The 27148-nt window shown below is 34.9% G+C and overlaps 1 protein-coding gene across 1 annotated transcript; it reads right to left on the bottom strand.

Annotated features, from left to right (window-relative positions):
* Nucleotides 1-1163: 1163 nt before the first annotated feature.
* Nucleotides 1164-27148, bottom strand: LOC132546256 (uncharacterized). The gene is made up of 14 exons (XM_060209966.1): nt 26998-27148; nt 17649-17858; nt 16572-16684; nt 16228-16366; nt 15479-15643; nt 14385-14606; nt 14025-14135; nt 11592-12080; nt 10660-10803; nt 10212-10287; nt 7043-9140; nt 4547-4673; nt 4135-4210; nt 1164-3480 (listed from the first exon to the last, which is right to left on the bottom strand). Exons 1-11 carry the CDS (start codon nt 27041-27043, stop codon nt 8570-8572), a joined length of 2286 nt encoding a protein of 761 aa, XP_060065949.1. The 5' UTR covers nt 27044-27148; the 3' UTR covers nt 1164-3480; nt 4135-4210; nt 4547-4673; nt 7043-8569.

Raw genomic sequence — 27148 nt, 5'->3', positions numbered from 1 at the left:
GTGGCATTCCTATGTTAAAATCAACAGTCACAGAGCCTGCTTATACCTCGCGCGCTTGTTATTATGAGAATAATCTGTGGCCATCAGTTTTTCTCGGAATCTTTATTTGACGTCAGTTTTACATGTCAATAAAATGTAGATTATCTGAAACTTGAGCTAAAAGTACAAAGAAAGTAAGATATGTGTTTCCAAATGGTAAACGATTTCTGCTTTATCGAAGATATCCTCAATGTAATTATTGGTCAATCCATGTCAGAAATATTATGTTACCAAATAAGAATAAGTCAACAGCGACGAAACCACTAGTCATGTCATCAACCATTTCTAACTCCATATTGAAGTAAAAAGAATACAATACTTTCTATTAGAATCATTGCCACAGCCATAAAACCACCACAACCGCCATCAGCCAGTATCGCTCGAAGTCCCTTGAATATCGAATGAGCTGAAACATGTTAACATCAAATATTTGGGAAACAGGTCGGTTACTACATAGAAATAGGATTTCACAAAATGAAAAAGAAGATTATAACGCTAATCATACAACTAAGGGGAAAAATTTCACTGTTTATTTCCTTGTTGTTAAAAACGAGGTAATCGCATAATGTAGAAAAACCTCGTCTTGTCCTTGATTTCCTCTTCTGGTAAGTGTACACATTTGTGTTGTACGAATATCATGGACAATAAATATAATGTTATTTAAATAACAAGATATCATTAATACATCTTAAAATAAAAAAAGGATTTAACACGATCTCTGTGGTCTGTTTGGAAAGCTTTTCGAAAAATTCAGCAATTAAGGAGCTATATAATTTCTTTTTACTGTTTCTAGTCTAGCTACAAAGATCCCAGGGATGGTATTTATATGCAAACTAAAATACTTAACATATGATAAGGAAATGAAAAATATCAAAATGCACTCTAATCATTTATATTTAAAGATTATCTTGAGCTTCCGTTGATTTCATATGAGAATCCTTCGATAAATACCATTGAATTTCAAACTTTTCTCGTTCATGTCCACCAAAAGCTTCTTATTTTCTTACTTCGGAGTATCCGAAGGATGTTCATTCACATATCACAATTTATCAATATAAAAATATAAGGATAATTATTAACGTCAAAGGGAGATATGTCGTGTCAATAATGATGGAATACGATGGTGCATGGAAAATATTCTTTATTTCATTGATAAAGTTTTTCATACAAAAACAAAAATACGTAGAGACAAATCCTTTAAGTAAAGGGTACCAAAATCATTTATGTTCATAATATATAATATAAACCTTTTACATAAAATAATGTGTGAAAAATAGTTCAATTGTACATATTACATCCAATGGCCACGTGTACAAGCATGAACATTTCTCTTTAAGATTGTACGATTTGTCAACAGGACATGCATATTTTTTCTTTGTAAGTCCTAACTTAGTAACCTAGAGCCATGACAAAAGAACATTTAATCAGTCTAAATAACATATTCAATTAGGGTCCTAGGATAGCTTACCAACTAAGGATTTTAAATAACTAAGTTAGCAAGCATTCTAAATTCCTTTGTTAGTCACCTTTGTCTCTGAAGGACGAATCAGCTGTATGTAATGTTTTCTTTCGTATTGAAAGATGATATGCACTTGTGTTTAATATGTAAGGACTTCCGAGAACCCATGTCGTTACGTAAGGATACTAGGGTACTATGTGTTGGTTTTATGTAGCTATATTTGGGTTCTAGGTTACCTAATGAGTATATAATGTTAATATGTCAGGACCACAGCCTACTGAGCTAGGGCATTGATATAGAATAAGTATCAGTATGGCCTTATTCAGTCACCTTGAAATATTAAACCCACAAACATGCAGGAAATAAAATTTGCATTACTTCCATTGAAACAGTTCAAATGGTCGTTATTGCATTAAAACATGTTATCACCGGTTTAAATAACAAAAATAATAGCTATTCTTATATATCATAGGAATACATAGGGTAAAATGAAAATTCAGGTAACCAATTACACATATATAGATATCAAAAAGCTGATGTGAGAACAGCAAATCATGAGATAAATTGTACGAAAGGGATACAATACTAGCACATTAAGCAATCACACTATATTGAACTACCATTGCACAGTCCGTAAAGTAAACAGATAGACATTTAAGGAGCATTATAAATCAGTTATAATATGAAGCATTATATATATCTGACATATATGTTTACTCCCAAGATATAATATACATGTAAATATTACTTTATGGCATACATACATGCATACGCATGCGACTCAAGGGCATTTATAACGATATGTTCAAAGGTTAAATGAAAAACATAAGTCATTGACCTACACATTCAGATGCATTTATATGTATGATAAGCGATCTAATACAGCTCGTGCGTACACATCAGGAGTATATATAGGTACACAGAAAACAGGCAATGCATCGTAAAGTCATATTATTCCGTTGGCAAAACTGCGCAGCGAAGTAAGTTTAGAAAGCATCTGATAAGAGCCTGGATATGGATTTTAATCCATGGCGTTACATATGCTTATTATATCAAATAGGAAAATGTACATGCAGGTGTGGTTGAGGCATAAGTCGAAATTATTCATGTATCTGATTTTAACATTGTAAAGAAGTGGTTATTTACAAAACAATTCGGTCGACAAATGTCTATACTAAATTTGAAGGAGCTCTTCGAAACTGCAAAAAAATTCCATCCTGCTTCCCTACCTTGTTTATATTTCACAACAATTGAAGTGGATTAAGGTATTTTCTGCATGATATGCACATAAATCAAATTTTATCAGACATGACAATCAAAACAAAATATTAACGCTATTGCTGTTGAATTTATTGCAGGTAAGCACATGTATTTCACTAGTAGGTTATAGAGGACGTTTTACCATCTAAAATGTCAGGAGAATTTATGCATCGTTTTCCCCACTTAGTGAAATTCTGAACAGAAGATCGATCTGTTCACTTGGGGATCTCGGTAAACGACACTTCGTGTTATCATCGAAAACATCATCTTCGTCATCAATGTTATCGTTGTTGTCTAGCATTGGCTCCCTTTCCGGAGAATTGTTTTTAAGGTCTGTCTGTGATTGTGATTCAATGTTTTCTATATTATATGAAGCTTTCGATTCTCCTAGATTTTCTGTAACGGGTTCCGTTTGATCTATTTTATCCAGGCAGTCACGTGATGCATCAATGAAAGGTAAGTTCCAACTGACGTCATCGCGAGTACCTGGTGTGAACTGGTCATTCTGGGAAATGAAACGGCCTTGCGATACGTCTAAGAGAACGTTCTCGTAAGAAATTCGGTGTTGGTCAGTCTTCAAACTTGACCTGGCAGGTTTTTGTGGAGGTGTTTTGACTGGGGAATATGTTTGAGTCTCTGTAGCGACCGTTCCGTTATTTAGCATCTGATGCGACTGAGCGGTCACCGAACGGATTTTCTGATCAGTTCTTCGCCTCCAATACCTGTTAAAACAAGTTTTCGAATTTAATAAAATAAAAATAAAATAGAAAACAAGATATATTCAATGTGTGTCACTTTCATACAAAATTCTTTTTGGGTGGCTCAAGATATATAATGTGTGTCATTTCTATACAAATTTCTTTGTGGCTGACCAAATATATGATTAATCGTTCCTCAAATATTTAAGATATCAGATTTGAATTTACATAACACTCTGTTCTTGATTTTTATAGTCTCGTAACCATACGGTTTCTTATTATGACATTTTAACTTTAACTAAATGACTTAGAGTTGAATAATTTATAATTAAATTAATAATATTACGTAATGTCCCACATACAGCCAAACAAATATCTGTTTATCTTAAAAAGGGAACTGCAAACATGACTATCATTTCTATAATGCACATATATAATATCATTTCGGCATCATTACATAATATGACAGAGCATGGATTGATTTTGATGAAACTCACAAAACACTGTTTTTCCTCCCAAACACACCCCTTACGTGTATGAAATTCTTCATATAGTTAAAATAAGAGATCTATTAATAAATCATATATATATATTAATATTTAGAACACGTTGAAAAATCATTGAATCCTAAACACCAAATAAAATGTTCCTAAATATTGTTCATCGACATCCACCTACCTGTGAAAAGCGAAAGCAAGTAAGATGACGATTATGAGGAAAATCACCGCCAAGGCTATTAACAGCATGACAAGACCTGTTGGAAGTAGTCATATGTAAAGAAATCACTATATCGAAAAGATAATAGTTATGTATTCAGTGTTCAATTCAATGTTTGTCAGATGGATGTCCTGACATGTACTGAAACAAGTAGAAATTACAATATTTATAAATCTTAGGCCAGATTTTGTTATTGTTTATTTGTTTAAGTCATGGTTTAGCGCCATGGAAGTAACCGAATGTAATTGACAGCGATTAATGGATCAATTGAAATTAAAAGCAAACGAATATAATTTTCATTAATTAATCAATTACTTATTAAAAACGATAAGTAAACCTTTGGGTTAGTCATGCCATGCAATACAGCTCTTACCAGACGGTTCATATTTTTTGCGGTGATCATTTTCGTCCTTCTGCTGCACGTTTGCATAGTTTGGTTGTAAATACTCGGTTGTCCCAACAGCCGAATCCATTTTTGTGGTACAGTCAGATTCAAATTACTGCAAAAATGATATTTAACATTAGAAGGTGTGAAGCCCTTTATAAACTAGCTATTAAGTTGGAGAGACTTTCATATATGGCCTAATGTAACGTAAAACATAGATGTGTATAAGAAGAAATGTTTATATCATAGATTAGCTATGTAATTTTAGCGGAGGTGAGATTCGTTGTTTATGTGTTATAGAGTAAATAACCGGGATTAGCTGTGTAACACTAGATAATTTATCGTTTAGATAGTATAAGCGGAGGTGGTATTGATTGTCTAGCTGTTATAGAGCACATAACACGTATTAGCTGTGTAAAACTAGAGGATTTATCGTTATATAGTATATACCAAGAATTAGCTATAGGATATAACCAGGATTTACTGTGTTATAAGTTGTAAACAAGGCCTTTTAAGATTTGTGGAACTAGCAGAAATTTTATAGCTGGTTTAGATGTTAGAGAGTATATCACCAGACTAGCTGTGTAGTAGAAGAGAGGAGTTATCGCCTGTTTAATGTTATAGAGTTTATGTAGAACCAGGCTCAAATGTATTTTCAGTAGTTCTTATTAGCAGAAAGTATGAAATCTGAACCTACCAGATGACATAAGGAAATCAATTACCATTTAAGTATGAAATTATTTTTTTCTGTCGACCAGTGGAAAGATTGTATTTATACATAGTTTAACTGTTTGACAGATCAACAAACCTGACACTTGCGCCAAGATACTGCCTATTAAAATGTATTCATGTTGGCAAAAATACTATCTACAAATTGCGGAATGATTAAATATGTTGTTCAAACAATGATTAAGATATTTATATTAGTTATTACAAAAGCCAAATACTCTAAAAGCGAGGCATGATTTGTCATGCACGCCATCGATCTATCTCTGTAAATATGCCGTACTCAACGTTTGACACTTTTCGACATTTTAAAAATAGTTGACCAATATTGCACTGAATAAGTCACGTTGTTTTAAAAATTAGTGAAATAAAAATAAATCTTACTTACATATACGTGTCGATGGTTTTATGATGGTATGGTGTGTAAGTGATACTTATGTACTAGGACAAACGACAAGGCGTCACCTAGTTAGTGCGGACATCCGTAATGATTGTACGCAGACGGAACACAAGGATAAGTGACAACGAACGAGTGCATATTTATACTGTTCTATGTAGATGCGTAGAATATGACTGATTCAAACAAGGACATGCGAAGATATAAGGACATTTCCAAAACAAAAGACTTTGGGGGAAATGAGATATGTTAGATCGATCGTGAAAGAGGCAGATTCGGGAAAAGGAGTGGAGCACATATTCTATAATTTTATCTTCTTTTAGAGAAAATGCGCCTGAGTAGACATGTGTGATGTGTGTATGTGCAGTGAAGGAGTGTAAAGACGACTACCGGAAACCGTCATAGTACCCTTCTGTTAAGACCTACATATAACCCAATACCACAAAATACCACAAAGATTTAAATTTATGTCAAGGTTTATCAAACATAGTTTGTTTGATATATAATTTCTGAAAGATAACAGTGTTTCATAGTGAAAATTAATGTTATCGCAATCACCTTGCTTATCTTCGTGTGATTTTCAGCTTCAGTGCGATGAAAGTACATTTTATGATAAAATCTGATATCCATAATTGTCAGAACCTTAAAAGAGGTATTCTCGACATTGACTCGTATAAACGAGCTTACACTATCAGCCATAAGGGATGTTTTTGTTGATAGGGTAAAAGTCCACGATGATGACATGATATTTAAAACTGAAATGTACATAAAGCATGACCTGTTCCAGAATATTTCTATCACTCCGGTATATCATTCCACATCTTCCCTTCATTTCTTCTATACTTCTCATTATTTTTCAGATATATGTTAATTTTCGTTTTCTCTTCATTGATTCAATTGATAACTGCTCACATATAATACACGCATTCCCTTACACACTCCGTTATATCATCCCCTTACTTTTATATTATAAATTCTCCTCTGTCCTTATTTCTTTCCATTCCTTAACCGTTCCTGATATCCCGCATCAATTCAACTTTGTTTATTGTGTCTATCCCACTTCGTTTTGCACAAATCCAGTAATATCTTAACATTATCTAAGTTGTTAATCTATAGTGCTAATTATACCTTATATTTGTTCCTGAACTCTAATTTGTTCTTTCTTTTTATACTTTCTTTTCATTATATGTAATCAAATTGGTCGTTTTTCTCCCCTTTTCCCCGTTTTAATGCATTATCCTATCAAGCCTTACCTGTGTACATATTTTGTACGCTATGTTTTTCTCCCTTATGCGAGAAATCAAAGGTTTTCATAGATATAAAGTTGATATACACACATTGTAATTACATGATCTACGTACCTCGTATAAATGTCTGTCATCACAGGATTATCTCCCTTTTTTAGTAGAGTAGCATGAGTGTCTCTGTCACTAGTTCCTTCGGTAGACAATATCGAAGGCCTGTTTTTTATAGGTGTTTTCCTTAAAACTTCATTGATACACATGATACTGTCGTGAAAATGTAGTTGCATGGTCCTAGTTGTTATTTTGTTCAATTGTTGTAGGTTGAAGCACATGAAATTACAGGTCAAAGTTGGTTTTTTTTTCAAATCTTCTACATCATGGCGTGGAACGATGACATTGGTCCTCTTGCTCAAATGGATATATATTTCAACAACATTCTCCCCATCACAATTATTTGGAACGTATATAAATTTGTAAACAATACAAACAATAATTTCTATACACCAACATTAACTTCAATTGCAATTAAACAATTTTCATAATAAGATTTTGATAAACGAGGAAATTTCAAATTGTATTGTAGTGATGTAGCATATAGCTCCAAAGCAGCCCGTGTTGTTACAATATGTTGATAAAACCAGTATATAGTCAAAATATAATAAAGCGTTTCAAAACTTGTAAATTAGCATATTTCCCAACGATTTTTGTGGTTTATGCTGTCCTTGATATTATTCACCATGGACACCATTCAAATATATTCTTTGGAATAATATTGCAGACAGTGAAAGTTCTTGCTGTTTGAAAAGATACAAAAAAGTTATAATTCAGATATTAAATTTAGAGTAAAACCAGTACCGCGAATAAGAAAATGTTTGACTTGCATTTATACTTATCGCTGCCAAATACAAACATACATAATGTTTTCATTTATCTCCGATGGTCATTTAAATTTATTTGACTTGTGAGTAGAATTTTACTAAATTTCAGAAATTCTGATATAACACTGTTACTGATTGAGACTCAAATGACACAAGGTTTAAGTATCTAAGTAATCATAGAGCAATACATTTAATTTCGATCGTAGTCCATAAAGCAGACCTGGAAGGTAGATTATTTTCCTGAATTTTAAAGCTTTGAAATGAATCAGTTGTAATGAAATGTACAATGTAGCTGTAAATATATCATATGACATTAAAAACCGGTAGAACAAAATGTATAATAAACAATTTTGTCACAAAAAATATTTCAACTGAACAGGTAAATTTTGATCTACATTATCATTATTTAAGAGACCATCGCTACTACAACTAAAACAATTAAAGCAATTGATAAAATAATACACAAAATATTTCAAATAAAAAACAAACAATAATGATTAATGACATTCGCAAATGCGATAAAAAAAGAATAATGCTAAAAAAATTAAAAAATGGGTCGACGTTTTAGGGTTAGTGTCATGCTATTAGAGTGCAGGTTAATAAGCAAATTAGCCAATGTACTAAAAATGTTAGACTGTAAAAGTTGTCTTATATTAAATTTATTTGAGGAAAAAAAACTAAATCTAAAGAAATTCATCTGGATTGGTTTGGTAATCTAAACTTAGGCCTTGGTTGGTAAGTAATCACAATGAATTTTATAAACAAATCACTCATTTTCCCCACTAAGTGATTGTCGGAAAAGCAAGTCAATACGTTCACTGGGAGATCTCGGTAACTGTGAGTCGATGTTATCGTCAAATATATCATCATCGCCTTCAATGGAATTCAACATGGGTTTGCATTCTGGTGCATCAGTATCTTGATTGGAATGTGAATGGGAAACTTTGTCGTCTAAATCGACGGAAGCGTTTGGTTGACCTATATTCAGGTTGCTGGCCTCATCTTCACTGAGAAGTATTGTTCTTCGCACCATTACGGGTTTCGTTTCATCAATATTATCTAACGTCTCACGTGATGCGTCGATGAAAGGCAAGTTCCAGCTCACGTCATCACGCGTTCCTGGTACGTACTGGTCGCTCTGGGATACGAAATTGCCTTGTGAAATATCCAAGAGCATTCTGTTCTCTTTCATACTGGTCGTTCTTGCTGGTTTTCTGGGTGTTGGCGTTTTAACAGGTGATGGAGGAGTCTGAGTGGCATGGGTCCCACTGCTTGATTTTGGATATGGTGTCACTGTCATCAGGCTTACTTTCTGGTAGCTTCTATTCTTCTTGTACCTAATAAATCAATAGATATTTATTTATATATATTTATTTTTTATTTCATTTTATGCAATATTTATTGCAGGCCATCAGAGCTATTATATTTCGACACTGTTGACACTATAAGCACAGTATTCATAAATTTCTTGTATGAAGAAGCGAATACTGGTGTTGTTCATTAATTGAAAAGAGGGCCATCCTGACATGCACGACAATTTGACCTTTTAATTCAAATTTAGAGTTAGATACAGCAATTACTTTGAACTGCAATTAATTAATTTTTTTTTTCTATAAATTGTGTTTGTATCTGTAAATTTGTTAACTTTTTGTCTTCTGATATTTAGGATACATTCAATTCTAGTTAAGATGTAATATGATAAAATGGTGTGCTCTGTTCTGATATCATTTTTTAAATTGTTATATAGACAATAACGACAGATACATTTCACACATTATAACAAACACACATCGATACACATACACAAGTACACACGCACACACGCATATGAACACAAATTCTTGTATATGTTAGCACATACATACACTCATACATACATACATACATACATACATACATACATACATACATACATACTAGATACGCACACACACACACACTCACACACATAAATACATACATACATACATACATACATCGATACACATACACAAGTACACACGCACACACGCATATGAACACAAATTCTTGTATATGTTAGCACATACATACACTCATACATACATACATACATACATACATACATACATACATACATACATACATACATACATACATACATACATACATACATACATACATACATACATACTAGATACGCACACACACACACACTCACACACATAAATACATACATACATACATACATACATACATACATACATACATACATACATACATACATACATACATACATACATACATACATACATACATGCAAACACGCACGCATGCACATACATACATACATACATACATACATACATACATACATACATACATACATACATACATACATAAATACATAATTCTTCTACGTGTATATGAGATCCACGCTATATACACACCTTTTGTAAGCCAATGCCATTAGAATTATTGCAATGACAAGAATCACAGCCAAGGCTATCAAGATGATTAAAAGTCCTGAAAATGGAAAACAATCATAATAAACATAAGATACATAATTGCATATCATAGCACAAAACAATAAAGATTCATTTCATAATTCGTTTGCTTTCTCCAACATCAAAGTTCCCTAGAAAGCACCATATTCACAGGAACTAATTCGGTCAATAGCAAAGGGACAACCAGGAACAGAGATATAAGTTATAGTTGTTTTGGCAGTGCTGTGATAGGAGTTGATTTGAAATGTAATAAACTAATCGAGAGACATTTCTAGATCACATGTCCTATGGGTTAAAATATGCGATTTTATATTGAAATCCTTACTCTATTCATAATAAAATATTAATATATTCTAATAACAGTATGGCTTGCAACCATCGCCGAATTCACCTGAGTCTTTGGTGCCTGCTCCATCGTCCTCATTATTGCCAACCTTCTTTTCGGCTACGTTGACTTCGTTCGGTTTTAGGTGTATGATATTTTCTTCAGTTGTCGTCTCTTTCGTTGTCAGCGTTTTTGTTGATGTATCTGCTCCTAAAATTTTAATGTTAAACATGATGTCATCTGTTTTAAACAGGAAAAATATTAAAAGTAAAGGATTTGCTAGATATGATTTATACTTAATTTCTGTGGAACACACATACTTTTACTTGGATCACAACCTTATGTCATATTTTAGAGCAGGTAGGTCTGCATCTACTTAACTTCAAATACTATTGACATCAGATAACTTCTGGTATAGCTGGACGTTAATCACAATACAATACTGAGAATGAAGTTAATCTCTAACACTGAAAGCAGTAGGTAAGTTTAAGGTTAAAGTTCGCTGTATCTAAACCAACCAATCTTGGGTTCCAATGAAAAAACAACAACAAGAAAAGAAAATATCAACATGTCAATATTATCATAATCCAAACTCAGATAAAAAAAAGTACAAGGAGAATAAGACCAGGTGTTCCAAAAGAGTAAGCATTTTCTGATTCATCGACGACACCAGCAACGATCAATCCTAGTAAGCCATCAGAACAGGGTATACAAGAACGGAACCAACAGACAAATTAACGAGTATCAATCATGTCTGACTTCGGATAACGGAACTGATAATCTGTTCCACAAACGTATAGTATAAAATTGTGTGGTTTATATGATATAAGAAATTTTATCGTAACACAAACTAGGATTTTACAAACATCTCAGATACGAATTAGTCATAAATATGTAACATGAACTGGTTGGACAAGTGTAAAATATTTTTAAGGAATAAAGGCCAATGTACACATACACATATAATCTCTTTGTATTTACAACATCATCTCATATACCTGGTAAACCTGCCGCAGACATACTCGTTGTAATAATAGAACTCGTCAGCGTTGTTTCCTCTGTATCAACAACTGCTAATATTTCTGTAGTTGGTGGTTCTGTTGTGGGCGTTTTCGTAGTTGGTACTTCTGTTGTAGGCGTTTCTGTAGTTGGTACTTTTGTGGTAGTCGTTTCCGTAATTGGAATTTCTGTTGTGGGCGTTTCCGTAGTTGGTACTTCTGTTGTAGGCGTTTCTGTAGTTGGTACTTCTGTTGTTGGCGTTTCCGTAGTTGGTACTTCTGTTGTGGGCGTTTCCGTCGTTGGAGTTTCTGTTGTAGACGTTTCTGTAGTTGTTACTTCTGTCGTAGGCGTTTCTGTAGTTGTTACTTCTGTTGTAGGCGTTTCCGTCGTTGGAGTTTCTGTTGTAGGCGTTTCTGTTGTTTGTGCTTCCGTTGTTGACGATGGTGTTGTAAGTGCTTCAGTTGTAGGTGCTTCAGTTGTAGTTGTTTCTGAAGTCAGTGGTTTGAATGTAATGTTTCATTTTTAGATATTTTAGCTATGATAACTTGGTTTGACCTCTGAGTTTGATGTAATAGAGACCATTCATAATATTGTTATTGGAATGATCAGAACGCTGATATAGTCATTTTATAAAGGCATTTATATGTGTTCTATCTTGAAAATGTATTATGCAAAAATATCAACGTGTCATCTTAGCCTGCAGTTTGCATTAAATAACATGTAGGTCATTTTCAATAGCCTATGATCTCTATTTATCATAGAGTGTTGTCGAAAAATCATGTATCCGATTTGACCGTTCAGTACATGTACTCGGCACTGTTATTTATTTTTTCAAAAAGAGGTGTTTTTTTTTTCTAAAATTATGTTTCGAAATTTTTTTACTATACCACATGTTTCAATGTGCAAACATTAGGAATAGAAACAATCGTAATATAAAGTATGTTCACAATTTGTCTGATGCCCCATTATATGGTCGCATAAAAATGTTTTACTTTTGGTTTTTTTATTAGCAATATTTTTCTCTCCTATTATCTCTCTGGAAACTACTTCCCTTTGACTTTGTGCAGCGTGTTCGCCCTGAAGAGTAAGACTATGGGTTTTTTGGTCCAAACCCATGACATATCCAAGACCAGCTTACATCACATCTAAGCAGTGACTATGATGCACTAATACCGATTATCCCTTGGTCAGTATAATGTGACTGGTTGGAAATATGCTATCTTGCAAAGAATGTGTAATTACAGTTGTTTCTGATGATACAAGTCTTCATCACTAGGCCCTTAATATGTGGATCCCATTTGCATACGTCAGCAAACTAACAATAATCAGCTAGTTTTATTATAAAATGGAAATTCATGAAATACTATATACTGTAAATGTGGGAATTTTCGTGAGGGGAAAATTTATGCTCATTACCGAACGTAGTTAGATCGAGAAATTTCTCCGTGCTCATTATATTTTGTGATGTGCTTAATGTTTTTTTATTTATTTATTTAATTATTTATTACTCAAATAAGATAATTTTGTGATTTGAATAATAGACTAAAACACAAACGATTTTTTTAAAGTGAAAACTTGTTGACACATGATCACCCGCGGACCATCAACCAACCGATGTAATTACTAACCTACTAGTGTACACATCAATTAAAATACAACTGCTTACCTGTTTGGTCCCAGTTGATAACAAGCACTAGAGGATTCCATGCTACTCCGTCATTAGGTCGCGAAAATAACCCTAATGCGTATAGTTTACCTATAGTAATCGCGAAAATAACCTCAGCGAAACTTTCCACGGTTAGAGTATATTGTATATCATTAACGCTTAGTATAAACAGCTGCTGTGATAAATAGTTAGTTTATAAAACATGCAAAACTATAACTTGAAGAAAAACTCAGTGTGACAGTGTGTGACTAGAACAATATAATACAGTGTTCCTACATGAGTGAATATGTTTTACATTTCACGTGCTAATTAATTTTTTTCATTCATTAACAGCTTAAACATAGCAATGTCGTCCTAATAAAAAAGTATACATATCTGGAAATATATAAAAATAAAACGTTTACTGGTTACAAGTTATAAGTATAATTACCCAGAAGAACACAGCCTCAGGAGGCAGGATATATCAGGTCGATTAAAACAAAAATTATACATATTTTGTAAGATACATGTACATGTATATACATTATACTATAAATCTAATATTGTTTAACAATGTTTGGTATACAAGTATGCATTTGCTTATCTGACGAATTTTGCATCCGTCTTATTTCTGTTCAATTAGTAATTCAATGAGATACGCCTGCCTATGGTTTCTATTTCAGTACAAAGAAAAAAAATTGAAACAACATTGTTAGACCTATACTTATACATATAAAGCTGATTGTAGCACTTATTTTTTTCCCGTTGTTTGACTGACTATACCTACCCCTCATGCAAAGTGTCTTGAGTTTATTCATGCATGGCTGGTACATTTTCTCGAGTACTTTTCCGTTTGAAGAGATTGAACGACATGACACAGGATCACTGGGGACATCACCTGAAGGGAGATAGGAACATGTCGAGGAATATAAAAGATATTCACCGACCAGAAAACACGTCGGTTTGATATGATTTGTAATAAAGGATGTTTATATATATCATGATCATTGATTAACTGTTTCTCAGACAGCTGATTAAAAGTTCCGACACTCGAAATCCTATAATCATTTCACAAACTGGTCGGTTATTTTCACGAAACATCTAAACTAATTGGAGTAAATAATTTGGATTTTCAAATGTAACATACTTCTGGCTATTGAGATTTCGACAGTTGTTCTGAATAGTCCGACCCAACTTTCGGATCCTACTGGTATCATGTCTCTGCTAAGAACACCTAGGGCGTTTGAACCGTCGATGTAGGCCATGTCGTTACCTTGCGACAGGCAGAATTGCTGTGCATCATACCATGTCTTGTTTTCTGCGTTGAAAATGAATATTTCACTGCTGATATCAAGTGGGTCATACTGATCTGAAATATACATAATTCTATGTTGTATAAAATTACAATCCAAACGCAAGGTGACGTTTCAAATCAACAATGAGCTTACCATATACCGGAGACAAAGCAAGAATCTCAAAAAAAGACAGCCATCATCATATGCAGGTTATGTGTACTGAACGCTAACTAATATTTCAGTGTTTCCACTACAATAAAACTACTTATTAAATAAGACAATAGGTCCAGCGGTCTTGACAGTCACCTGAAATTAGCAATATTGATTCTAAAGGTTAAAAGGTAAGTAGCTTTCAAGTGTCAAGAAAAAGAAATTGTGACATTGATAGTAGTAAGCCAGTGTCGATACATGCACACCATCAAAACAATCATCATATACTAATAATTCATACAAAGTTATTTCCGACGGGAAGTAAACAATGTTAAGCTCAAAATGCAATTTTCTCTGAATTACAGTTAAGTTAACCTCCTCTCCAGTTCGAAATGTGAGACTTTTGGCCTCACCCATCAACCCCTAGAGCTCAGTCATGATCAATATATGCATATCAATTAGCCGTCATCTCTTGCTCATAATTCTAACCAATTTTGAAACATTTCCAAGGGAAATTAAACAAATTATGCTCGAAAACTTTTGTTTCCAACATAAACTATAATAAACCATAGTGGTGACCGCATAATTCACTATTTTGGTTCATCTTAGGGCATGGAAGGTTACTGCAAAATTGTATTGAAATCGGCCTAGTGGTTTTTGAGAAGTCAAAAATGTTATTTATATACCAACGCACGACACCGGAGGTGATAGCAATATGTCACCATGAGTCATATCCCAGTTTTCACCTACACGACATCAAGGATATATTTGTAAAGGGTTTTGTGATGTGACTTACAATTTCGACAGAAAAATGTCCTTTCCTCCGTACAGATTTGATCGGTGAATAGCTGATGTTCGTCGTACGAGTAATAATCATATAATTTTTCGACATCCTCCTTGTTGATTGTAACACAGTCTCCTTTATTCCCGTCGAGGGTCACCGAATCCTCAGATACGTCCACTAACAACATCAATGAAATAACTAAAGTGGAACACTGTTTTCTACATGTCATTGATATCTATACATCCTAAATCTGATGAAATAGTACACGTAGGTAATGCAGTACAATGATTACTCGAGGAGAGGGGACGTTCCAAATTACATAAATGAGTCGAAAACAACATTCGCGAAAGCAAACCGAATGAAAGGAATGTCTGTAGTGTTTGAGGAAATTCGAACATTTGAAAAAAAAATATGAAAAATACTTATACTGATATATCAGTCAAAAAAATTCTGAAAACCATAGACTTTACCCTGTCATTGCAAAAATGAAATATTAAAAGTGAGCGATATGGTTCAAATCAAACGTATTTAACCTGACCTGAAGAAGTAATGAATCAGTACTGCTAATAAGGCTAGTAGCATAATATTTCAAACGGGGTAAATGTGTCGTTTTACAATCACTTAGAAAAAAAGAAGGAAGAACCATTTTAAATCGCGTTATATTCGGCCCAGCTCAACAAAAGTTGAAAAGATTTGTCTCTGTCTCAAACTGTATGGAGGTTGGTATAGCAATTCTTAAGAGGGCATATAACTGTACTCACACTTCCGGTACACTGACATTTTTCCAGATCCGGACTCTCCACAAATTTCATCGGCGTTCCCTGGACAAGGAGTCGTACATGGGGTTTTGGATTCTTTGGATAACCTTGCTGAAGCCGGGAAACAGTAACAAGTTGTATTCTGTAGGCACAAAAAAAAAACAATACAGACTTTTGGAAGTGTGTACACAGTTGTAATATTGAACGATTCCACGTAGTTTGGAGAAAACAAATCATACAAATCTATTTTCAATAACACTTAGCATTTTTGTCAATAAAAATACAATTTTCATAGATTATGTAGACAAACTATTTGCATTTTTCATTTATCATATATTCAAACTAACCTCTAATCCAATATATTGCACGTCCCCACATTTTTGTGAACACTGATAGACTGAATTTTCATTTCCAAAGTCCGTCTCATTCAGCGAGCTCCTGTCCGTAACGCCGTAGCACCCTGTGTAGGCAAAATTGGTTTTTTGAAATAACATGAAATAACAAAACGAGACACCACTTTGTGAAACTCATTTAAGCGAAACACATGGGATCGAATGAATTGTTCAATATATTTCACTCAATTACATTATAATACTATACTGACCTTAACACAGGCATATCCCTGCGAACACATAAACTACAAACGAAGACATGCGGTACTAAAAAAAATAAGGTTATGTCTTTTGTTGGTCAATTTCCATGCATGTTCTTTTCTCATATTTTGCTGTTGTTTCATTGGTTTTAGTAGAAGTTTTTTGTATTCTTTTGTTGTTTTCGGAACTGTGCTCAATATAAACAATATCCAAACGCAGTTGCGGCAAATAACATCTGTATCACAAATGTCACACACTCGTCATAAACAATCATACTTTCAGCACATATCTCTTTGAATTATTACGTACAATTCTATCTTTATACATTCATAAATCAATTATTTGCAAACTAATGAATTCACAATGCCAATGATATAACAAAAGTTCGGTATTAATGTTTATATACCATATATATCGTATTATTAATGACGATTTATAAAACGATTGTTTCCTTCATCTAGGACTTGTTAGTGAAACAAGCGGTCTAAAATCAGGAAAACTAGAATGGGGAAATTCGGCCAAATCCAGTCTTGAATTGCATATTGGCATCCACGACAATCCCACAATTCAACAACTCTAGACTAGAGTCGCCGAACATTGAACTTCTGCAACCATGAAGAACCATTGGGAATACAGCGATGAAATAAACAGTGATATTTTAAGCATATCTTTACCAAACAGTTTGGATTAGGAGATACATGGATTTCATAGATTAAGACTCCATCTTATTCAACAAAACAATGATGACGGCGGGGCGAAAACCGACGTACTAAGGAATAAGATAAATATCCCCATGCAGTATGGATCAAAGTTACAGGACTGGCAACTTACCAAGTTTCCAGTAGAATGGAGACCTTGACTTGTATTGGCTCGTCCAATATTGTTCTCCTTCCTGAAGCAGTCCGTGAGACACGAGTGTAGTCTTTGACACCATCGTGGGGTCCAAAATGCCATATCCAATGTTTTCGCACCCTTGACTTGCCTCATTCCATGGAACATCCACATCTACGATTTTGATGTCGTATTCCGCGAGACCAAAACCTATGGTATATGGCATGGCATCGTGTTAAAGACAAACATATATGTTACAGGAGATTAAAGAACGATGAAAGAGTTGTTGACAACATATCGCAGGACTTCACAGTAACCCGTCACAACATGGCCAAATAAGAGTTTGATTCTGTAATAGTTTTGCCTTCAATGTAAGAAATCAAGTTTATAAGTTGATGTTCAAATTGTGGAGATACAAACTGGCATGCATGTTATTGTTGTTAATCCACAACTAAATCAACTAATTTCCGATAATAGTGCATACCCTACAGTTAAACTATTACATTTACAGGAAATGTGCTCGTTCTCAACAGTAATGTAAGCAATAAGGAATTTCTCCTCTTTGAAACAATTATGTTTAAAATTATAGATCAGATGTATAACGTTTCTAAGTTATCTTTATCTGATATAATGCGGATATTTCATATGACGATAAAAGTAAGGGAAACTCAAGTAACACGTCCGAATCAGCATGTAATGAGAACATCAACTGGATAACCTTTCTGAAATTAGCTGTATATGGAGATTTTGTGACAATGAGGGTCGATAATTGCAGTAACAGCCTGTCCGCATGAAATTTGTACAAACGACAAGCTATACACGCAGAAGGCAGTTGTGTAAAATTGTAGAACGTGTGTACAAACTTTATGGCGGGTTCTCTAACCCCATTAATAGGAAATTTATGTAACATTTTATGGTATTGCCTATTTGAAAAGAAAAACAGTTTTTTAATCATTATTAATAAATGTCTGTATGATATCAATTTTTTTTTGTATTTGAGCTGACTGGACATAAAACTAAAAAATAAAAAAGATCAAACTTTATAACAAATTCTGCCTGCTTTAAGCTCATGATACGTGATTTTTGCCACGTGCGTGATATCTGTAGCTTTGTTGTGTTTAAGTTTTGTCGGGGATTTGCGGCCAGATTTTGGTGTATTTGATACCCATTATTTACCATACAACTAAAGTTGAACGTAAAACAGTGAGTATGTGTAGTACTAATTTTATGGTGTTTGCTTTGACCCGACACGAAAGCAAAAAAAACTTCCCCTCCGTTTGGTGGGACACTAAACTAGGAGATCAAAGCAGAAGCAGTGCAAGATACTAGTTAAAAGAGTTTTTGCTTAAAATCCTGTTTTAAACTAAAGATTTTACTGTCAATCCACATTTAATTGTCTATTATAAAGTTATTAAACATTCAGACAAAGAGAAAGAAGCAATAATGGTATTTTATGATATACGTAAAACATTTGAAAATGTTTGGCCTGGTGATCTTATTTTGAAATTGGAAAAATATAAGGCACCGGTAATATATTAAAGTGGCTACCTACATTAGGTACAGATGTGTATCTGATAGGCGGCAAAGTGGTCATGGATGGATATGAATCCAATAATCTATGAGAAAGCATATCGAGAAAGAAATATATTCAAAATGTCAAAATATAGAATTGACAGAAAACCACATGTTTTAGTATAACCTACATCTATTCATCCTATATCAGTTAATGTTGCTGTAGTATTGGCAAACTGTTCAGAAAAGGAATGCAACATCTTGGGGCCAATCCAAATAGAGGCAATGCACATAATAATTGGCCTGAGACTGCTCACAAGGCATGCTATCCTATATAATGGGTCTGGCCCATTTCCACGGGCAAAAACGCAGACAGGCACATTTAAATATATCCATTTCTTTAAAACGTCAAACAGCAGATGCCTCCCTGATTCCTGGTGTAACTGATTCTATCCAGCCTCTATCAGTGATTATACTGATCATTATCCTCTTCCACACAATAGACTCCTTAAGGAACCTCTAGGAAGAACATTTCAATAAAACACCATTTCTTTGTCCAAAGATCAAGTCCGAATAGAAGAAGACATCTGCTCTGTTTCCAACGTTGACATTCATAAGCGCTTTTTTGTTGCAAACAATTATCGATGCACATCACCAGTGCGCTGACATTTGCTAATGTCATGGAAACAGAAACGTAAATATTACTCTACCGGTAATTTGAATTAGAATTTTCCTAATTCAATAGTTGATATTTAATTTAACACTCGATAGTCATGCGTGTAATTGTGGTCTTCCTGTAGTGAATTCAGCCCACTTTATCCATTGTCCTCTTAAAGTCTCCTCTAATCTCTTTCTACCTTAATTCCTCCAAATGCAACATTCTCTAAATATTGTCTCAAGATTGGGGACTGCTTGTCAACTTTATGAACCAGGCACAGCATTATGAGTATAGGGACTGTTTAAACATGTGTCTGTCCAATTTTTTAGCTAATGGCGACATGATTATAAAAACCTTATTGCTCATTAATGATAACTGAAGATATTTTGTTTCCATTTCATTAATTTATTGACATGTATTTAAAACTACTTCTATATTCTGACGTGTCCTCAAATGACGAGACAGCTGTATCACTCAGTTTAATTCATTGTTTGGCTCGACTGTATCTTATCTACATTGCAATTAAAGGGTATTGTTTTACTTGTGTTTCGGTTGCACAAACATCCGATGTGCGTGGGTGTATGTAAGCATATGTTGCCTTACAAATTTCTTTGAGCGTGACAACCGCTACATGGTTTACAAGTGCCACATATGACCGATCGTCTTGCGATCTCTTATTCTTTTCCTATGACTGTTTCCATGGAGATTACTACACTGACCTAGACAGGACGGGGAGCTGTATTAAGCTGGTTTAAATCAGTTTGGTTATAAAGTATCTCCAGACAAGAAGATTAAACTTCAAATTTCGACAGTATCTTTCGCATTCAAACTTTCGTTGTGGCGATAACAGTGATAAGAAAAATATGTTTTCATGTTTAGTTTCAAAATTGTAAAAACACATTCGGCCATATTTTCAAATGGCAACAACATATGCTTGGAATGTAATAAAATCATTAGCTATAGACGTCAGCACACGTAGACCTGTGTCTAAAGTTACCGCACGTGTTTAATAAACGTCGACCAATTAAATGTAACTCGCTTATGGTAGAAAATTAAATTTTCCAATCAACTTACTTCGATATCTTGGGTTCGAATTATCGGAACATTATTTTAAAAAAAACAGTTGTGTTTCGGCTTTGAAACAAGTTTATAATGTACAATCATGATACAACTAGTACGTCGATGCATACAAATAGTGTCAAACAGTCAGACATATCTATACTAGTGTTTCTTGGACACTTTGTGGAAGTAGACGAAACTTTGTGAGTGATTGTTTTTCTTCGTCTTCGCCACGAACTAACAAGTTTATACAGTTTAATTCTTATCACTACGTTTAGTATCTTCCGTCATTCCACATCATCTAAAAATGCATGGATAGTTAATTGTATTGACAAGCATATGTTAGTGTTTTAGACCAACACGAAGAACTGTGTTATCACACCTCCAGAAACCCAATAAACGGCAGTAATGCGCTGGATTTTCTCTTTGTTAGATTTCTTTCTTCATAATTTGAAAAATATGTAGCTATTCTAGATCATATTTTAAAAAGTTTGTATGAGTAAGTGAAAGATTTAAAAAGCCTTCAGATTTTTTAGTTACCGTCTGTATTTCTGCATTAATGCGCATTAGATTTTTTTTCTTTTAATTCCACGGTTTCACATTTTTATGTTCTTTGTTTTTAATTTTACAGACGACATCTTGAGGGGTGTCTTTGGATGATACCAAGAGCACGTTTTGGACTGTTCTCTACCACAAGAAGAAATTTATTGTAACCCTTAAAACATTAACATGGTACAGAACATATTTCTAGAACGGAAACCTCCCACAGCCTCCAAAGCAAGACCAGCTAGGGGAAAAATCGGCAGCACAATATCATAGTATTCAGAGTAGGGAAAAGCTGTTAGCTTCAGGTCGCTGAGATAAGTAATTATCTGTCATTTCTCCTGCATGCATGCATCAATATTTCAGAATTTATCCATTCATTTTAAGACAAGATTATAAATTTAGCTGGTCCTCATCTCAAAGGAATAACATCAATTAGATATTTGTAAGTACTCGTCTGTTTCCTTCATCTGAAAAGGGATTTCCAATGAATGGTATGGTATGGTATCATATTGTAATCTATTTTATTGTAACTAACAGGTATTCCAGCTAGAACGGTTCCAGACAGCCAAATTGACAGAGTCGCATCAAGCCTTCCGCTATTATCACAGTTTGAGCCATTTCATTGTACTTTTCCGGTCTCTGTCTACTTGCACACTGTGATGAAATTGCTATCCTCAATGTACTTTAACGTTACTTAAATTATACAATAAAAAAATACTGTGTTATTTTTTATTATTATTTATCGTCTACGTGATCTCTTAGCAAGCACGTACAAATCCATGCAATGTTGTTATTTCTGCATTGAATTCTCCTTCAGTAAGATAAGTCTCGGATTATCGATGAAACACTATTCTTGGGAAACGTACAAAAATACAATGAAGCGAAAAAATACATGTATATGTAGGAGGTTTGATGTTAGTGATAGAGGTGATAGGTTCTCCTTCACACAACATCATGAAGGTTATTTTTTCTGTCCCAGTATTGATATCAATCGCAATTACTTTAAAATCTGCCATCCGTCCTCCCATGCTGTCAGTCAAACAAATAAGAGCTTGAACATTTATCCTCCTGGGAACATTGTAGACACGTGCTGGAGTATATGTAGCTTCCGGCACAGTCCCATGCTTTGCCACAAACCGGATGTGCTTGGCTTTGTGCATGCGTCTAGGTTTTCCTGACGTCATTCAAAGTATGGAATTTGTAATGCTGTTTTTGCTATTGTTAAAATAGATAGATTCACACATAGGAAACCGTCCTCGGTGAGATGGAACATGTTATCAATATCAAATGTAATATCAAACTCTGCGATTAATGTCCTTCTTTCTTGTACCTTTTTGCATGTATTCGTTAATGAAACACATACTGCGTAATGCCTCGCCCATAAAGTAGATAAATATGTCACATACCCAGTTCTGAAAAATATTGATCATTCTAATATAATGTTTATTGAACTCGTGTTTATTGGAAATTTGTTCATTATCAAATTGTTCTGACGCTAACCCAAATATGTCGGCCATCTTTCCTTGGGATGAGGCAGATGATCGACCTCGACATTGTAGAAATGTCATGAAAATATGAGGACCAAAATACAATGATGACAATCCTAGAGAAATAATCCGAGTCATTTTTTCCGCAACCAATTACGTTTGTTGGTCATGTCAGAATGAGGGGGGGAGTGACGTAATTTTGGTAAGTAAGTGAAGTCACATTAAAAGGTTGTGACGTAACAAGAGAGACCATAGAATAGAGAGAAGATTAAGAAAAATCCGTTATATGTCATATCTGCCAGGAAAAAAAAAAGGATCATATGATTAAGAGGATCTGCAGTTCGATTCTTTTTACATATGATCATTGGATTCGTTACGTCATTCTTTGTTTGACGTTATTTCTGAAAGAGAGCCGGTATGAGAGATATATTTATTGTTGCTGTGGGCAGTTACAGTTTCCATAGATGTCATTTCACGCCGATAAATTATCCGTCATTTGTGGCTTCTATTTTAATATCACTTAAACAGTTACACGAGGAAGTAAAGTTTAGGTATTTTTAAACAAGAAAATGCCTTATCTGACACTGTATCACGCTTGTAGATAAATTTAACTTAAACGATATGACATTTGCGTAGACTTAAGGACGTATGTGTATCGTTACGCTAACGTGTAAATATGTTTTTAACAGAGTCTGAAATTATGTTTATGTCTGACGAACGACAAATATTTCAAGTATTTAATTTGTTTGCACATTTTTCTGCAAAAACGTGTACAGAAATATTTTTCCTGACAAGATGTAAATTTAAACGTCATGGTAAATAACACTAACAGTCTTTGAAACAGAAACGCCTAAAAGGTACGGCGATATAAAATCTAAGTTTTATGGAATATTCTCGAAAGTGGATAAAGTTAGAAAATGCAACATTTACAATGGTTTCATTAAGCAGGAAAATGTATCGATAATTCCGATTAGGCTAAATATATCTGCGCAAACTACAAAGGATACGATACTCGCATATAATGACAAGGCAATGTGTTATCCTCTACAGCTTCCTTACAACCTTGGCAAACAAATTAGTTTTTTGGCATTTGGTAGCACACACTAGATAAGTTAGAACTTAACAGTGAAAATAAATGCACATGTATATGTCGTACAGTTATAACGAGGTGATTACATGACTTGTCGGGAACTTTCTACCAAATTAGTGGTGGAGTGAGAAATTTATAGTCTTTAGCAAAGTTAGGAAATTATTAACATCAGTCTGTCATCCGGGCGTCGGCAAATATACAGTTAGCTGTTCCTCTAACAGGTTTTAGTTCCAATTAATCGGTCACAAGCACCAAGCAATTTAATTTCAAAATTTGTTCAGATACTTGAAGACACACCCAGTATATAATGTCAATCTTCCGTGATAGTGCTGAACACAAATGCATTCTAATATCCGATTATTTCTATATAGAAAAAGCTCCCCATTTTAATACTCACTTTCACCTCCCGTCCTGCCCTAAATCTATGTTATTACTCTTATCGGGCCCAATTCATCAAGTCAATCCCTTACCGGATGGATCCTGTTTTCTGTTCCCAACAGTTTTATCCTACGTTACTCCCCACGTGAATCGACATGACGCACATTCTGAATTGTCTTACATTTTCGTATTTTCCGGAAATGAGTCTCCCTGAAATCAACATTAACTAGTCTTACACTGTAATACTCGGACACACAATCAATGACCATTCCAAAAATGTCCTCCTCACGAACCTTGAAACCGACTGGTCCTAAACTGTCTTATTTCTAGCATAAACCCCTACCTGTCCTACACTGTTCTTCTCCCTGGTATAAACCTTCACCAGTCCTACACTGTCCTTCTCATTGACATAACCCCAACCGGTCCTACACTGTTCTTCTCCCTGGTATAAACCTTCACCGGTCCTACACTGTTCGTCTCCCTGACATAAACCTTCACCGGTCCTACACTGTCCTTTTCCCTGACATAAACCTTCACCGGTCCTACACTCTCCTTTTCCCTGACATAAACCTTCACCGGTCCTACACTCTCCTTTTCCCTGACATAAACCTTCACCGGTCCTACACTCTCCTTCTCTCTGACATAAACCCTCACCGGTCCTACACTGCTCTTCTCCCTGGTATAAACCTTCACCAGTCCTACACTGTCCTTCTCATTGACATAACCCCAACCGGTCCTACACTGTTCTTCTCCCTGGTATAAACCTTCACCGGTCCTACACTGATCTTCTCCCTGGTATAAACCTTCACCGGTCCTACACTGTCCTTCTCCCTGGTATAAACCTTCACCGGTCCTACACTCTCCTTCTCTCTGACATAAACCCCAACCGGTCCTACACTGTTCTTCTCCCTGGTATAAACCTTCACCGGTCCTACACTGTTCTTCTCCCTGGTATTAACCTTCACCGGTCCTACACTCTCCTTCTCTCTGACATAAACCCTCACCGGTCCTACACTGTTCTTCTCCCTGGTATAAACCTTCACCAGTCCTACACTGTCCTTCTCATTGACATAACCCCAACCGGTCCTACACTGTTCTTCTCCCTGGTATAAACCTTCACCAGTCCTACACTCTCCTTCTCTCTGACATAAACCCTCACCTGTCCTACACTGTTCTTCTCCCTGGTATAAACCTTCACCAGTCCTACACTGTCCTTCTCATTGACATAACCCCAACCGGTCCTACACTGTTCTTCTCCCTGGTATAAACCTTCACCGGTCCTACACTGTCCTTCTCATTGACATAGCCCCAACCGGTCCTACACTGTTCTTCTCCTTGGTATAAATCTTCACCGGTCCTACACTGTTCTTCTCCCTGGTATTAACCTTCACCAGTCCTACACTGTCCTTCTCAATGACATAACCCCAACCGGTCCTACACTGTTCTTCTCCCTGGTATAAACCTTCACCGGTCCTACACTGTCCTTCTCATTGACATAGCCCCAACCGGTCCTACACTGTTCTTCTCACAGACATAAACCTTCACCTGTCCTACACTGTTCTTCTCACTGACATAAACCTTCACCGGTCCTACACTGTCCTTCTCCCTGACATAAACCTTCACCGGTCCTACACTGTCCTTCTCCCTGACATAAACCTTCACCGCTCCTATACTGCCCTTATCCCTTACATAAAACCTCACCGGTCTTCATCCCTGACATAAACCCTCACCCGTCATACACTTTCCTTATCCCTGACATAATCGTACATCTGTCCTACCCTGCGCTGATCTCTGACATACACACTGACCGTTCCTACACTATTTCTTACCTAGTGCTGAAGTATGGTGGCGCCCTAATTTATACGTGGATATTTTCTACAATTTATTCTCATTAGAAAATCACGTGTAGTTTAAAATAAGAGCTTGATTTGCATTTAAATTCTTTTTAAAAGATTTGTCGTACTTTGAGAGCTTGGGATCTGAGGGTATCTGCAGACGGCATACAGTAACATGTCCTACACAAGCTACGGTGTTGTTGTCGACCATCAACTTCCAATTGTCCATGATATGAAACATAACCTATTTTTCCGGTCATGAATGATGAAGGATGCATGAGGTTTCATTTTTCATTTTTGAATTATTTATTTTAAGTTGCTGATAAAACATCCTACTTTAGATTATAATCAAAAGATATATATATATATATATATTGATTGTAATTGAAAGTAGGACGCAACTGTGTGAGAGAGATATCATTTGTGAAGTTTCTTTATAAGTTTAATCAGGAACGTTGTCAAGTATGACTAAAACCGATATACAAGGTTGTTTAATATCAAACATTACCTAAATAATTATATATGTAACATAGATTGTTTGCTGCAAATGTCTGGTGAACATTTTGGAACTCACTATGTAGCCAGTAGGCAAATACATGTATGAAATAATCAAACTTATTTCGCATCTAAAAAAAACAAGATTCTACAACACGCGCGTGCTGTTGCACTTGTATTTCAATGCGACTTGTTTATCAGTTTAAAAATTCAATTTTTTCAACTTTTACACATAATGAATAAAAATTAAATGGAAGGTTGGGTTCAAAAGACAATTAAATAAACTTACCAAATATGGAGACTTGTAGGAACATCGACACCAATACGATGTCCATGCTGATTTCGAAGTCCGTGAGAGTGAATTTCTGTTTGTGCTAAACACTTGTTATTCCGTGTAAATCTGTGGTATCTGTGTATAGTTCTGTAAATATCCTCCTGCG

Source organism: Ylistrum balloti, unplaced genomic scaffold, assembly GCF_031769215.1.
Source record: "Ylistrum balloti isolate Yb309-2 unplaced genomic scaffold, AGI_CSIRO_Ybal_v1 Utg369882, whole genome shotgun sequence".
Classification (NCBI taxonomy): domain Eukaryota; kingdom Metazoa; phylum Mollusca; class Bivalvia; order Pectinida; family Pectinidae; genus Ylistrum; species Ylistrum balloti.
This window is presented reverse-complemented; position numbering and strand designations above follow the sequence as displayed.

What these genes read in the sequence shown, in the direction of transcription:
- LOC132546256 (XM_060209966.1), bottom strand. Translation starts at nt 27,043, where the DNA reads ATGGACATCGTATTGGTGTCGATGTTCCTACAAGTCTCCATATTTG. An exon ending in TGCAATATATTGGATTAGAG is followed by an intron (nt 16,367 to 16,571) that starts GTTAGTTTGAAT and finishes TTGTGCCTACAG; the next exon opens with AATACAACTTGTTACTGTTT. An exon ending in GACATTTTTCTGTCGAAATT is followed by an intron (nt 14,607 to 15,478) that starts GTAAGTCACATC and finishes TGTATATTTCAG; the next exon opens with ATCAGTATGACCCACTTGAT.